The 16,406-nt window shown below is 40.7% G+C and overlaps 1 protein-coding gene across 3 annotated transcripts in view; it reads right to left on the minus strand.

Moving 5' to 3' along the window:
- Positions 1–2,297: 2,297 nt before the first annotated feature.
- Positions 2,298–16,406, minus strand: part of rbm47 (RNA binding motif protein 47) — a 30,760-nt gene continuing 16,651 nt past the window's right edge. For 2 of the 3 annotated variants that reach the window (XM_080029372.1, XM_080029373.1), the window contains exons 3-8: positions 9,748–10,615; positions 9,306–9,633; positions 8,833–8,856; positions 8,168–8,377; positions 6,277–6,464; positions 2,298–5,682 (exon numbers count right to left, since the gene is read on the minus strand). In XM_080029372.1, coding sequence (XP_079885498.1) covers positions 5,431–5,682; positions 6,277–6,464; positions 8,168–8,377; positions 8,833–8,856; positions 9,306–9,633; positions 9,748–10,584 — 1,839 coding nt within the window. In that variant the 5' untranslated portion in view covers positions 10,585–10,615 and the 3' untranslated portion in view covers positions 2,298–5,430. The remainder of the gene's footprint in view (positions 5,683–6,276; positions 6,465–8,167; positions 8,378–8,832; positions 8,857–9,305; positions 9,634–9,747; positions 10,616–16,406) is intronic. The other variant, XM_080029374.1, reaches the window with a different exon arrangement.

Here is a 16,406-nt window from a genome sequence, read left to right on the forward strand (position 1 = left end):
GTTGCGTCTCCTTTAAGCCAAATATAAACTGAGGCTACGTCCGGGAGCAGCAACGCATTTCAGCAACCGCTTAAAACATCTGGATCGCCACCTTTGTCTATTGCAGATCGAGACGGCCAAGGTACATTGTTTGTAGATCGGCAAAAACGGCAGCAGCTGTGCAAAGCATCTAGCGCACACACGGATGTCTGCTGGGGCATCATGGGAACTGTAGTGCATTTGAGGTTATTGCAGCTTGGACTTTAGTTTAAGGATATTTCTTTCTTTTTTTTTATCTTGCTTGGATCATCCTATGGTGAAAAAAATAGGAATATAAGATCCCGAGTAGCTAACACAATAAATAACAATACATTGTCTAGCCTATAGGCTACAACATTCATGTAATTATGAGAACATGTTCCATGATTCAGAACATGCCTAGGCTACTTCCCCTTCTACAAGAACACATTTAAAACCAGGTGAATTACTATTTTCACTGATTGTATAGCCTACCCTAGCATAGATATATTTTTTAAATGTTTTGCTAAGTAAATTGATAGGCTACTAGCCTATGTCAATATATTCCTTTTGCAGGTGTATAATTTGCTTTTAACATAAAAATCGATGAAATGCCCCCCCCCCCCCCCCCCCTAAATTATTCTGCACTGACCGTGGAGCTAACATGGCTGCCAGTGTACAGCTACAGCTCTGCTGCAGGCTGTTCTGATTGGGTGCATATAGGCTACCAGTAGATGGCAATATTGTCTCAAATGTAGCCGACAGCATAAAGTCCCTTCAACATGGTTCAACATCTGTCATGGGTGTAGGCTATTACAGTTTTTCTTTATTGTTTAGACACGCGTATTGAAATTGGCATCCAATTGATTTTCATCATCTCAAATTCTTATCAAAGCAACGTCTTTCTTTTGCACATGTCTTATTCTATTAAAATGCTACTATAAAGATGACTTTTCCAAGCACGGTTCAAAGAGGCTTGTAAGAATAGTTGTTGTTGTATTTTCTCGCCAAAATATTTCCTTGTCATGCTTTAATATGTATTTGATTCATATTTGAAGTATAAAAGCTTTAATGAAAGTCAAATTTGAAAAACAAATGTCTCTTTAAAAAAAATAAGTATTTTGTTGGAATTCATTAATTTGACATGTGTTGTTGAAGGAAATGTTTGTGGCATGCGTTAATTGATTCTGAGACGTTAAGCTTAGTCCTGTGTGTGAATGGTTTTGAAAACATCGATTCTGAATGGTTCAAGCAATTTAGAAAAAATTAAAGCAGGTGAGGTGTTAGTGGGTTTATTCAGGCAGTGTATTGGTGATAATTGTCCTGGGAAAATAATAATAATCTCATCCCTCCTGTCTGGTCTATTTTGTAAAGTTTTTATTAAGCATGCACTAATCATGAACAAACAGCTGTGTAGATGCACACATCCATTTGCGTGGGAAAGGCAGAACCCTCAAATTAGATTTTGATATGATACCATTGAGGACGAGGACCGGAATGACCATTATTTTTCACTATTCAAAGCTGATAATGCTCTAATCCCATGTGCCTTGATTTGTTATATATATGCACTCATAAGAGTAAATTATCTAATTTGATGGATTTTCACAGATCAATGTCTTGGTATACTATACTGGCGCTGCTACAAATAAGCGTTTGTGTTGGTAGTATCAATACTTTTACTTGTTTTCCACATTTTAATGGTAAATCAGGGTAAAAACTCCATGTACCTGTGACCGCCCTCCTACACTATGGAGCTGCACGATGAAGGCTACTTGTGTTCTTAAAAGACTCCCTGAGCTCCTCACCGGGGAACAACATGTTTCTGGAGTAAAGTTGACCCACCACAGAGAAGTTTATGAAACATTCTACAAACCCTTTGCACTCTCTCTCTCTCTCTGTGTGTCTCTCTCTCTCTGTCTCTGTCTCTCTCTCTCTCTCTCTCTCTCTCTATCTATCTATCTCTTTCTCTTTCTCTCTCTCTCTCTCACACACACACACACACACACACACACACACACACACACACACACACACACACACACACACACACACACACACACTCTTCTCTCTGCCATGACATGTTGCTTAAGAAGAGTAACTGAAGTATGAGGTCAGGAATGGGTTATCATTCACAGAGGTCGGAGTTAAAGTCCTTCGCCTCTGGACCTGAAGAAACTTTCAACCTAACTTTCTACAATTAGGCTTTAATGTAGAACTAAGGATAGCTGACATGCAGTTTGAGTGTGTTTGTACAATGGGGAAAATGTAGACAAAAAAAAACGAAGGAAAGCATTGCATCCTTTTGAAAATGCTTTATTTAACTACTTTATCACTATAAATATAACAATACCGAAACAATTTTTTTTTTTTTAACAAACCTTCAGATAGAAAACAGTCTGTATAGGTCTACAAATGTATAGCAAAGGGCACATCATGGCAATAAGGCACACACTAGGAAGAGTTTAAATGGTAACACCTATGTTAAACTAGGCATACGTAGCTCCACACTACAGCAGTAGTGTGGATGAAATGCGGGCAATAAGACAGTAAAAGCAGGTGTTTTGAGTGAGTGGCAGAACCCGAAGGATCCCATCTTCCGCCTTAACACATGCGGTTTGGATGGCTGTTGAATCATGATTAGACCTTTACCAGCTGAGCTAAAACTGACTGCTGGGTTGCAACACCAACAGCTCAAGTTGTCAACAGGTTGTACACAAACAATGGACCAGTTTTAGTCTTTAGCGGTTGAAGCTGATAAAATGTAGCTGAAAGAGAAGGCCTTTGCATTCCCACTCATAACACCAGTTAAACGCATCACAAAAGACAATAACCTTACAATAAACATTTTTAAACTATCAAACAAAGCTTTGGCAAAAAAAAACTAAAACAAATTCTACGTTTGTTACTCTGACTTTTTACCCCTAAACAAGGTGTAAATAAAGAAAAGAAATATGCTTTTGAATATATTATAACCTTTTCTTCTGACTTCAAAGACAATACACATAATGCATATATTAAATATATCCTGACTCATTGTCATCATACAAGAAAATAATAAAAGCAGTTATCAGCAGTTTGTTTTCCATGTCAAATCCAGTTCCAGAGGGAAAAGAGCAACATGTAGATGATGGAGTGAAATAGGACTTGAACAAATATGTATTGTCTGCTCTGGATGATTTGTTTTTAAAACTTGTTGGACAAAAAAGTTTTATGATCTCAAAGTCAAATTCATTATGTTGTTTTATGGGTAAAATGCAGACAGAGATGACGGAAAACAAACAAAAAAACTTCAAAACACAGAAAATAACAAAATCGTAATGGAAAATGTCAAAAATACAAGAACTAGTTCACAAATAAAAAAAAGTTTGGCATGCTCTTACTTAAAGATGCTGTTTTGGAGTGTCACTTCATGAGCGGCAGCTGATTGCATCCGTTCTGTTGGGTTTTGCGGTGGTTGCGGTACATTCAGTACGTGCATGGCTACTTGTATATTTAAGAAATTTCAGCTTGAGGTAATGCTCCAGTTATTCCCAGTCCCAATAATGAACTTGTTTACAACACAGCAGGGTTTAAAAAGTGCCAACTAAACATTTTTTATGATTATTTTGTGTTGTATGCGTTATCTACGAGGGGGGGGGGACTGTTGCACATCAGACATTAAGAAAAATGCCAAACTAGAACTAGTTTACACAAGAATTCAAAGTCAGTATTTAAAAATCTCTTCATCTTGCAAGTTGCAATCTCTTGCCTTCTTATAAATAGGTTTAAGTGCACCTCGGTCAAGCACTGTTTGGAGGAGGAGGAGAAATATAGAGGACACACAGTGTTACTGCAGGAGAGTTGGAAGAATAGACTACAGGAGAAATGTAGCCTTGTCCCACCTGACTGCAGAGACTGAAACCTGCCTGTCTCACCACAAAACAGTAATATGACAAATTTGCTTGATTGAAAATATAAATGCGGACACTCCCGTGCTAAGCACCAATGTGAGTCTTTACGCTTTGTGCCAGCCACTGGGGCTTTGCTTTGTTATAAAAAGTATAGTAAAAAGCATAGGGTAGCACATTCAATATGCAGCTGTAAGGTACTGTGGTCAAGGCATAGAGAATCTGTCCAATATCATGAGAATGGAGTGTACTGTATAGTTTTTTGCAGGAGTGCTTCCAGTCCATGTAGAAACATGTCTCCCATTTTCGTTCATATTTGTTCACCTCTCAAGAGTCAAGCAATTCATAAAACAATAATAATGATATACATAAAAGAGAAAGAAAAAGAAAAAACATATTTTCAGTCTTAGTCCCCTGTTAGCGCTGTTTCTGAGGATAGGAAACATTTCCATGATCACAATGGCGCTATCTCTTAGGCTTAAAGGTGAACCTCGCTGGCCATCATCATTGCAAAAGCTTACCAGGTGTATTTCTCTTATATTTGTTCCCAAAGGAATCTGTCACTATAACATTATTTAGCTAGCACATTTTTCATCAAACAAACCAAGATATATGATAAAAGAGTCGACATAAAAACACAATAACTAAGTATAGGCAAATTAATACAGCACTTAAAACCTTCATTTTTCAAACAACCATAACACAGATAAAAACGTGCCTAAATGAACCAAAAAGTACCAAACATGTCTAAGGCATACACATTCAACCAGCATGGACGGACAGCATCACCTACATCATGTAATTGGCTAGAATACTTGTATTAATGGGGGGAAAAAAAAGGTTAGTAGGCTAAGTCCAAAAACAGTTGTCTTCAGTGGCATCCTCTCTTCTCAGTAGTTCCTGTTATACTCTTACTTTCTTTCAATTCACTTTTTCTTTCTTTTCACCCACATTTTTACACTTAAAATGTTAAATTATTTTAGAGACATAGCATAGGTCTATCGTTCCTGCTTCGGGGGAACAAATACCACCCCAGTAAAAAAGAGAAACCTACATAGAAATAAAACCTTAAATATGTATTTTCTCTTTATAAATACTTGAATGTACCTTCAGTGTTTTCTGTTGCCGTAGCAACACTGTGGCGGGCGTCAGAGAGAGCCAGACAGATGGCCGGGAGCTGTGACTGTTGTTACCGTGAGTTAGGCTATGTTTGTTGTTAGGGGATGACACCACATAAGGGTGGGATTCCTCAGTAGCCTATATTCATCAATGTGTGTTATCATTTTTTCAGTAAGAAACAGTGATGCTGCAAAATTAAGCCTGTCTTATGGTCGATTTGGGTGCAGGATATCCTGAGGCCAGATATGAGATGCCAGACGTCATTGATGTCATTTTTTGCTACGTATTTTTCTTCAAAAAACTTTCCTTAGTTGTGCAGGTTCAAGAGATGTTTCTGTATGACGGGACAGACAGACGTTGAGGTGGTCGTTCAGTCACAGGCAAGGTAACTTTGAGGTTGTTTCACGTGGTCTGACTCTCACAATCAATATGTCTGGTAGACATCGTGGATGGGCAGCTGGAAGGCCGTGGCGGGGAAGGCCTGTGGCATTGCGTAGCCAGCATATCCCCCATACGCTGCAGCTGCCACCGCTGCATTTTTCTGCAGGGCAGCCAGTGCTGCTGAGTTGGCGGCGTAGTTTGCGATAGGGACGTATCCAGCACCATACAAGCCAGCGGCTGTTGGGATACGTTGTACATTGTGGGCCATGGCATAGACGGGAGTGATTGGGCGGCCCTGGGAGTTGCAATGAAAAGAGAAGGAGGAATGGGGTATGTTCATTGTACATTCATTGAATAGATGCAGTAGTACAAACAATGTGTATCAAATTTCAGAAAAAAAAACCTAGAGAACACCACAACTCAACAGAGGTTTTGGCATTTAATGATATACCTTGGTTATGATATAATTGAATTGCTTTGGGATGTGAAAACAATACAAGACCCAGATACAGCAATCAGAAATAATTAAATGTTTAAAAGGTCAGATATGACCTGTATTATTTTGGAAGGTGAAACTGTATGAATACATCCAAAATACCCTTTGTGGTTACCTAATGCACTGTAGCATGTTTATGTGCACAATAACCCTAATCATCATCAAATATGTCATCTTAAATTTCACTTCCCAGTAAGGGGTTTACATAATCAGTGTAATGTTGTACTGCTCTCATGTCCTCTAACATTCAAAATTAAATTGAGTAGGCAAGTAAAGTATTATAACAACAAGAAATAAAAATTACATTTGACATTTTAGACATCTATCATCAGAAATCACATTCAAAAATGTTTGTCTGTGTCAGGTATACAGTAACAGCATCATAATGCACACCTGGAAAGGTGGAGGGGTAGAGACCGCGGGTAGGACGGTGCCAGCAGCAGTAGCGGTGGTGTGTTCAGGGTGTTGCATAAGAGGGTTCATAAGGTGCTCCACTGTGTGCATCTTCCCCTCCTCCATCAGCTTGCCTGCAGGAGCAGTGCTGAACATTGGGTATTGTGCACCCAGAGTCTGTAATGCCACTGCAAAGAGACACGAGTATGAGAGCTTTGCTAACAGAGTGGACCACAGCAGACAGCAGAGTATAGCAAGAGATGGTTAATATATTTGCATTCACGATACAGGAAATAATAGCAGGAGACAAGCCCTTACATGCACCCATGCTTAAACAGGCATACTTAGATCAAAGGATACTAATCTATAAAGGGAAAAATTAATGCTAGAGAAATGGGTGATAAATAAGACAGAGGAAGGTTAAAGGTAGCAATTTAGGCAAGCAGGGATAAAATAATAAATTACACAAGTTGGAGTTGGGGTGTGATTCGGATTATGATGGTGCGCAACTGTGGATTAACCTCAATGCTCCGACACATACACACACACACCGAACACAATGTCTGTCATTGTTTCAAATGGACTAAAGTCTTTTCAATCTGCTGGTGATCCTGTGATTCTACACAGACCAGGACTAAGACAAGCTCCAGATTGGGGTCAAGTCGTTCCAAAAGAAGCATCAAGAAAGTCCACTTTACAAAATGGACCTCTGTATACCAAAAACATGAAATTCATTATTATTATTCATAAAAAATAATCAGAAAAGTTTAGTAACTTTTGTGTTTAGTTATAATCTTGTAGATTAAAGAAAAATACTAGTGCATATCGAACATTTCGTTCATTGTGTCTCTACTTTTTAAATGCAACTTTTCCTTTTGCTTACTGTCAGAAAAATGTCCACCACGAAATAATCCTTCGAAAAACTATTTATGAAACCAAACAAAAAATATTTAATGTATTAAGCAGTAGATGGGCTACAACTTTTAACACTGGTAATTTCATTTAAATGGTTAGAAAAGAGTAGACGCAATAGGAAAGAGCTAAATAATCTTGCATTTCAACTCCGTTCTTGACTAAAATTGTTGTGATGCTAACAAAGCTCAATCACCCGAGGATACAACTCAATGAGCTCAGTTCAGAAAACCTTTTCATAATGTGAATAGAAATAGCCAAATCTGATTTGTTTTTCATCCATTTTTTTCAACACTAACCAAACATATAGAAACTGTTAACAAACCTTCAGTAAAAAATTGGAGTTGAGTGCATATGTATTTGGAGACTGGGGAAGGAGTGGTCCCCATATAACTATGGCCATGTTCAGACAGACAACAACACTGCATGAAAAAACACCACTTTGACACCACTGAATTGGGGGTGGAAAAATTGCAATGAAAAACAATAGTTGTCTCTCATCATCGGTCAATAAAACATAAACCTTTGTCTAAATACAGTGCAATGCCTTCTGGCAAAGCAAAGTGTTGACGAATCAAGGTGACCACGGAATTCCTACTGTTAATCTGGTGATCATCATGACACGGTTAAAAGATTTAGCCTCTTGTGCTTTTAGTGCAGTTCTGTTTTTGGTCTGATCATCCGGAAAAGACAAATTTCTTAGATGGAGTGAAAAAGGAAAGAATGAGGAACAAACATGGTAATTACTTTCTGGTCATGCTAGAAAGGACTGAGATTTTGTGTCATCTTTGTGTAGTGCTGTCAAAAGAAAGGAAGTCCTTTTGCACCTGACCATCCAGCAATAACCATAATCTTGATTAAAAAACTGTTCCTCAAACCACACAGGAGAGAGAGAGACAGGAAATTATGAGCTGGAAGGTTGGATAAAGGCTTTGAGATGGGCAAGGAATATGGATGGATATATATCTATCTCACTGACTTGTGCCAGGTTTCATGCCAATGGAGTTGACGGAGGCAGCAAGCTCCAGGCTGGACATCAGCTCATAGGGCTTGTCGGGCTGCTTGCTCTTGCCCTCATGGTAGCGGCTGTAGATGCCACGACCGGCAGAGTAACCCCCCAGGTATGACCCTCGCGGCCCAGGGGTACGGTTACCTGCAACAGCACGACCACGACCTCGCACAGTACCTGCTTAAAATACAATTAAAGTAATATGATGACAGGGCTTGTGGTTTAGGACTTGGGCAGCAGGGGGCAACTTGTACTTAAAGTTGAGTAGGGCATGTAAGGTAAGATTTTATGATGAGTTTTAAGCTTCTTTAAAAAGTTCTTCTTTCAGGACTGGGGTATTAAGAAATGTCAATTAAATCTAATTTAGAGCAGAATTCTGCTGAAGAAGTGCAGTTTCTCTATTTTTGGAGTTCTTCGAGTCCAGTTTGGCCTTTCTGAGCACTGTTCTGACTCTTACAATATATAAAGCTATTCGTTCCTGGCTTTGTTGTTATCTCTGCAATAACCCAGCATGAAATGGGAGGTGACAGCACAGTAAGAAAAGGGTGGTGTTAGAAAACATAAAGTTTGTCACATAGTAAGAAAGCTCATTGTTCATTGAAGGAATAAGTAAGAATAAGGATGTGAGAGATTACCATTGTTCTGTATCATTGGGGATCCTTTGGAGAGAAAACCAAAACACAATGATTGTTGAAAGTCAAATAGATTTCCCACCAAAAGACCACATTTAATCAATCATCAAAGGCAATGGGATTAGCGTTCATTGTCATCACCTTGTTTGTTCTTTGTCTTTTAACAACAACTCTCAGATTTTAGGCCACAAACTCTCATCAAGTTAAAGATTTAAAAACTTTTATCAAATTAAATTGCAGTCATCAAAAATTAAGTCATCATCATCGAAGTAATCATGACCATTTAATTATCATATCTCTGTAATGACATGCCGTGCCTGTCATTGTTCATATGATAACATCTTTATCATGATTAGCAGTGCATTGGCCGAAAGAGTTTCTGCTGCCAACAACATTTACAAAAATAGATGGCTTTCAGAGAAACACTGTAGCCTTTGCAACTGATTATAACTAAAGCAGAAAGAATGAATTCTAACCTTTGACGAAATAGTCCCTGTTGGGTCCAATGAGGGTGCTGTAGGGATAGCCATAGTAGGCCAATGTGTAGGGATCACACTGGTAAACGTAGTTCTGCGGAGTAGGCTCTGGAGTGGCAGGAGCCCCTTTTGAGGCCTTCTGGCGCGTGTACTGCTCTTTATCAACTGGCTTGGCAAGTGTCACCTCGATGCAGGACCCTTCCACCTCTGTGCCGTTGAGGTGGTCCATGGCGAGGACAGCATCGTCCCGGGAGGTAAAATGGACAAAGGCATAATCACGGATTTTCTTTACACGTTCAACACATCCGGGATTCCACTGGCTGAACACCTGGTTGACAGAGAAAACAGGTGATTGGTTAAGAAAGGTAAGCTATGGTACCTCTTCCTGTCAGGTATATTTTTGACCCAATAAAATAACCTAGAAACTGAGTCAGCCATTTACCTGTCTGATAATTTCTTCACTGGTCTCCATCATGAGATTTCTGACATAGAGGATCTTCACTGTCTCCATAACGTCTTCATCCACATCAATCTCTGGCTCGGCCCAGTCCACTGCGATCTGGTGGCCCCAAAGCTGAATGCGCCCAGGCATCAACTTCCTGCGAGCCATTGCAGCTGCACGGTGCGACTCGTACTCTACAAACGCAAAGCCTCGGTTCTTCATCTTGTCTGCAGCACTGGCATAAACTATCACGTCTAGTACCCCTTCTGTCACCTTGGAGACCTCCTCCATGATCTCCTCACGCTTCTTGGTCTTGGGGATGCCACCAATGAAAAGACGGCAGTTGTCCACAGAGGAGCAGACCCCCAGCAGCCGCCCAGGCCGCACCTCATAGTTGTTGAGGTCGCGTACAGCGCGCTTGGCCTCATGTTTCTCTGTGTACATCACAAATGCGTACCCTCGGTTCTTACCGTCAAAGTCCATCATCAGTCGCATCTCATAGATGCGTCCCACAGACTCGAACACTGGGACCAGCTCGTCCTCATAAACGTCCCGTGGGATTTTGCCAACAAATATTTCACATCCCCTTGGTGGAGATTGACCATTCCAACCAGGAGGAGGGCCATATTTACGCTGACCATTTTCCTGGACCATACTGTAGCCAGTGCGCTCCATCAGGGCCACCAGTGCTGGCTCATTGGGAGCCCCAACAACTCCATCAGGGCTGTCCATCTGTCCATGTAGAGAGTGCTGGGAGACACCAGGGGGTTTGGAAGATTTCAGAGGGGCAGCGTTATTGCTCATGGTCGAGGAGGAAGCAGGATCTTCGGCTGTCATTCTGACAAAACCATCCAATCAGATCTGGGGCCTGAGGAGAGCAAATAGAGACCGCTTTATCAAATTGAAAGAAATGCAACTATTCTCCAAGTTAACCTACCTAACAGACTACCCACAATGCATTATGTGACCTGGAGAGAACAGTGAAAATACACCATCTATAAATTTCCAGTGCGCCTTACCCTATCAGTGGTTTTACAACTCTGTTTTGTTAAGTTCTTCAGAGTCTTTACTGACTTCTGACCCCTATCAGAGCGAATGAAGGGCTGTAAACCCTAAAACATGCAGCTCAAGGTTCACTGAGTACGACTAGGTCACATGCTCGTCGTGTGGTAGTCGGTGAAAAGTAAGTTAAGTTAAAGATAAGCTATATGAGGAATTTTGAGAGAAATATGAACCTACTGACTCCATACTGTGACAACCCGCTGTGCAGAACTATCTTTGTTATACATGAACCACACAGAACCATTACACACAGACGCTCACCACAAGAGGGTGTTGGACTTTCAACCTTTTTATCATGAGTGTTTTACAGTGTATGGGTGCAGCTTTTTCTTTGTGTGTGCTTCAATGTGTGTGCAACTTTATTAAGAAGTGCAGCCCTATATATACAGAACAGAGAACAATCAGAAATCGGCTTCTCAAGCATAAACCTCTTACTCCGTTATTTTCCAACACTGCAAGCATTCAGAATGGAAAAATCCAGAGAATTTTAAATCCCCAAATCTCCACCCTGTGTGTGTGTGTGTGTGTGTGTGTGTGTGTGTGTGTGTGTGTGTGTGTGTGTGTGTGTGTGTGTGTGTGTGTGTGTGTGTGTATGTCACAAGACTGCATGGACTTTGATGGAGATAGGTGAGGCAGTAAACAAAGGTAAAAAACACTATTAAGCCAGGCAACCATGGTAACGCACACAGTCATTTGACTTGACCCAATATCCCACTCTCTCATAGCCAAATACGCACACACACACACACACACACACAAACACACACACACACACACACACACACACACACACACACACACACACACACACACACACACATACACACACACCTAAGGCTGAGAGGCTGAGGGGCTTTGAATTACCTGAAAACTAGCCCACACCTCGTTCAGAGAGGAACGAAAGTGATGCAAATGTCAGCTTGAATAAAATACTTTTGCTTTAAATGACACAAAAAATGTACTGTGAAAATAAGAAAGAAAGTTTCTATAAAAACGCTAAAGACAATATGTTATCATTATATAGCCTACCCTTGACATGTATATAGTATATCATAGTAAGTAAAATATTAATATCATATAGATGATATAAGTATTCATTCATTTATCGATTTGTACATAAGAGACTATGGTAAAAATTATGACAAACAGGAAAACACCTCCTCCTATCTTTAGCCAGTTGGTTGCTATATGTAACATGTTGACATAGGTCAATATGACATTAGATTTAAAAAAAGATTTATGAGAACATCCTGTAGTGTAAGGATGCATCATAATTCCGCTCATCAAGAATGCAGTTACATTTATTTTGTCCAAATAATAAAAAAAAAATAAAAACATTACTCAAGGTTTTCCCAATGGGCTGCTACATTAAAAAAACGGCCTCCTTTTTACTTGTTTCTGTGTTGCTTTTCCTCTGCTTCCAAAGCTTGGCGTGCCCTCCCTCTGTTCCTTCTATTGTGTGAAGTGCTAACATAGCTCCATCCCTTATCAGCCTTATCTTGCCAGACTGATGACAAAGGGAGGACAATATTCACTTAGGGAGTTCTGCACAGTGATAAAAAGGCGACACTGTTAGGGGTCGACACTCTGCATAACATAGTTAAGTCAGTTAAGGACTCTTTAAAAATAAATCCCTTGCTCAATCATTTGTTTGTCAACAACAACAAAAAGAAGTAGATATGTATGCAGTGTTCAGTCTCATTGTGGGGTGATCTACTTCCTGCTTTTGACTACATGAAGATATTACTAACTTCCTCAGTGCTGACCACTGCAGTGCTGAGGTCTTCCTTTGCTTTGGGGGGAGACTCAGGATATCACTGCACACAGTGTCAGAAGTAAAGCAAAACTCTGATTGTTTGCCAACATCTCTCTTCCTTTGCATAACACTGGGGGAAACGAGAGTAGCGAGTGTGCGTACGTGGAACTTCTGGCATCTACGTTCATCTGTAAATGTGCGTTACCAGAGAAGACGTAGGGAGGAACATTTAACAGCACAAAGCACCTTGTGTGAGTGTGAGTGTGCATGTGCGTGTGTGTGTGTGTGTGTGCGTGTGTGTGTGTGTTTGCCGTGTGAGAAAGAGAGAGAGAACTGTGGCAGCAACAGGTAAATGATTAACCGCAACAAACACAAATCACAGCCTTTACTCACAGAGGGCATAAAGATTCATGTGTGACGACTCAGTTATTATGAAACTAGTACCCAAAGCAATGGCCACATAAGTGTGATTCTACTATTCTTTTTCTTTTTTTTACCTCTTTGCAGCACAACAGGAACCTCCGCCATTAGACATAATCTCCACAGACATTCAGGGCTCAGACACAGAGTTCACCTGGTCAAAGGTTATGAACTCAGGGTTAACACAGGATGGAAGCGGAGGGATTTTATTGGGTAACAGTACCAACCTGTCGGGTTAAAGTGTTCCAGTCATTGCTGCGGAGATTACCCATTACATTGTGTTTATGATTGCTAGAGGCACCTGACTCTCTACGTATTAACTGCATGTTGTTGGGAAATGAATTGTTTTATGAGCGCACCAAAAAGCTTTTACTGGCTTTGTCTCTGGATTATACCATCATGAACACAGATTGACTACAGGCAGGCAAATTCCATCTTTTTCTTCAAATAATCAAACGATGCGTGGCATTATTAAAGCATAGTTCCCCACGGCAGAAAAAAATAAAAATAAAAGAGGAAGAACAAGTTATTCTTTATGTCACTGACCTATCATCAAATCAACACTGTTGTGGTGTGCTATACTCGGGAGCTTTTTGCAGATCTCATTCAGAGGTTTGTAAGAACAAAAAACTCCTCTTGGGCTCCCAATTTACTGTAGATAATGATGCAAGGGAAACACAACTATGAATTAAACAGTAAGGAACAATGCATCTCTTGGTTTGCCGTTCTATCCTGAGTGACACTGATCCAGTGCACTGGAGAAAACAGGCCTAAGGACGCCGCCATCTTAGCAGTATGCACACACATACACATTGACACGTGGAGGTGATTGACTCCCCCCAAACAAGACGGTCACAAGGCTGCAGACAAAAGGATCAATGAAACAGCACCGCACACAAACACCCCTATCCTGCTATTTTAACACATTTCACACACACCCAGGAGATAACATCAGCTGAGTCATGCATATACCATTCAAGCATGCCCCTGAAATTCATAGACACATACTTTATTTTCATAGACACAACTGCTAAATAATAATGTATAGCCACACAAACTTTGACAGTTGAAGAATCCCAAATGAAACCAAAACCAGCCAGAGAGACAGAAAGGGAAGTGAGACTGAGACAAAGCCGAAATCTTGAAACAAGGTATCACAGCAGAGGGATGTTGGTGGAAAAAAGGAGAAGAGGAATGAGAAACGGAGAGTGGTCAGATGGGAGGATAGCTACCCTGTTGCTTCACAGCGCTCTGCTGCTTGGCTGCCTGCTCCGGGAGTGTTAGTCTACCTCCATGAGAGACAGGTACAGCAGGGCACTGAGCGCAGAGGCCAGCCTCCTCTACACGCACACACACACACACACACACACACACACACACACAGTCTCTGAGCCAAAGCTGCAAGCATGAGAGCTGTTGAAGGCGGAGCTAAAACAGGTACTCTGTGTGTGTGTGTGTGTGTGTGTGTGTGTGTGTGTGTGTGTGTGTGTGTGTGTGTGTGTTTATACTTTCCATTTTATGTTGTTTTATAATTAATACTGTTGGAAATGTGTGCTTTTTCGCCTACTAAATTAATCTGACAGTTTTGGTTTCAGATCTTACACCCGAGAAATATGGTAAAGATCATTTGTGAAAGATTAAACCAGCATTTTTGGCCTTTTCAGCGTGTGACCCCTTCATAAAAGAGCAGTGTGTATTTGAGGCTCCTTGCCACGTTTCCATAGCTGCTTTACCCCTCTAAACTTCTCACATGGTTTTATTCAATCGTTTTTCTATAGGCCCCAAAAGGTCAAACTCTATAATATTCCACAAGAAAAGCAAAGATTAGAGAAAAATCACCCCCCTGACTTAAAGGATTTGAATACTCCTTCCACCATTTATAATGACACACACCCAGCTGCAAATGTTCACTCTGTAACTAGTGAAGACAGTGGGTGATGTTATGGGATGGGGCAGACGGGAAAAGTAGTTTTAATGGATTTCAAGGGTTTTCTGCTTAGAGTTGCAAACATTTTGAAGACATTTTTCAGGAAATGACAAACTGGGGTTTGAACACTTCCTCATGTTGTTTTCCTACTCTGAGAGGACATTTGGAAATTCTGCTTGGGAGTTACCGGAGAGATTTATGTCATGTCAGCACAAGACTACAACTGTGTGTGTGTGTGTGTGTGTGTGTGTGTGTGTGTGTGTGTGTGTGTGTGTGTGTGTGTGTGTGTGTGTGTGTGTGTGTGTGTGTGTGTGTGTAGTCGGGCAGACGCGTGTTTTGCTTTTTGTACATAACAACGGTGAACATGTTGCTAGCGCAGCTTAACTTAAGCAAACAACACACACCTTCCTGGGCAGTCAAGAGAGCAGATAGAGAGAAAAAACAGCCAGACGAGAAGACTGTCACTGGCTCAGAAAGTTTCTGTCTGATAACTAGAAAGGCCAGAGTGAGGGATAGAAAGAGCAGATGGGGTGAAAGGGAAAGAGAGAGAGAGAGAGAGAGAGAGAGAGAGAGAGAGAGAGATGAAAGTCACAGTGTGTGGTCAGCAGTGTGCTGGGTTTCAGCTGCTATTGAAACCAGCCCCACTCCTCAACGACTGAGTAAACAGGACAGAAGAAAGTCGATTTAGCAAAAAGAACAGAGAGTGATGGTTAGACACAAAAGAAGAGATTAAAGCACACACGACAGAGAGCTATTTGTAAACTCTAGCACCTTTAATTTGCTTGAATAATCAACAAAGAAACTATAAAACTGTCAAATCCATTACCATGACATTGGAAGAAGTGAAGTGAATATCGATCATATCAAAATCGTGTGTCTGTAAAGGTGTGTAAAAAATATGTGTATGAAGGTGTGTGAATTCATCCAGGCTGTTTTGCAGAATCCTTTGGCATGCATGCAAGATACAAGAAGTGCAGATTGATTGGCAGCGGCTAACATGGGGGGGCCCTTCCTGTAAGAAGGTGGGTGGGTGTTGAGGGTCAATCCTAATTAAAGATTAACTGTCGGTCATTAGTGATAGCCGATCAGGGCACCAGACCTCAGAAGGGTCAGGTGTTCTGTTGACCGCACAGTGAGACCATCGCTCCACCAGCTCAACGGTTAACCGCAGAGAACTGGTGAGGTGAAGGAAAATAAATGTTCTGTCTCTTGCCCCTTAATGATTGCACATGTTCCCTAACTCATTTGTCAGGGAACAAACACACATAAAACTTCACACACACACACACACACACACACACACACACACACACACACACACACACACACTGACAGCTTCAGGTTTAATCTTAAATTTGTGGATTACAGTTTGCTTAAAGGTGTTAAGTTTATATTTAAAATAATAATGGAATTGAACCAGTACTAAAGGCCAAGGTACTGGTTCAATTCCTGTACCTTGGAAATGTTTATCAATGTAAACAGACCCTATTAAAA

The sequence above is a fragment of the Ammodytes marinus genome (assembly GCF_949987685.1).
Source record: "Ammodytes marinus genome assembly, chromosome: 6".
Lineage (NCBI taxonomy): Eukaryota > Metazoa > Chordata > Actinopteri > Uranoscopiformes > Ammodytidae > Ammodytes > Ammodytes marinus.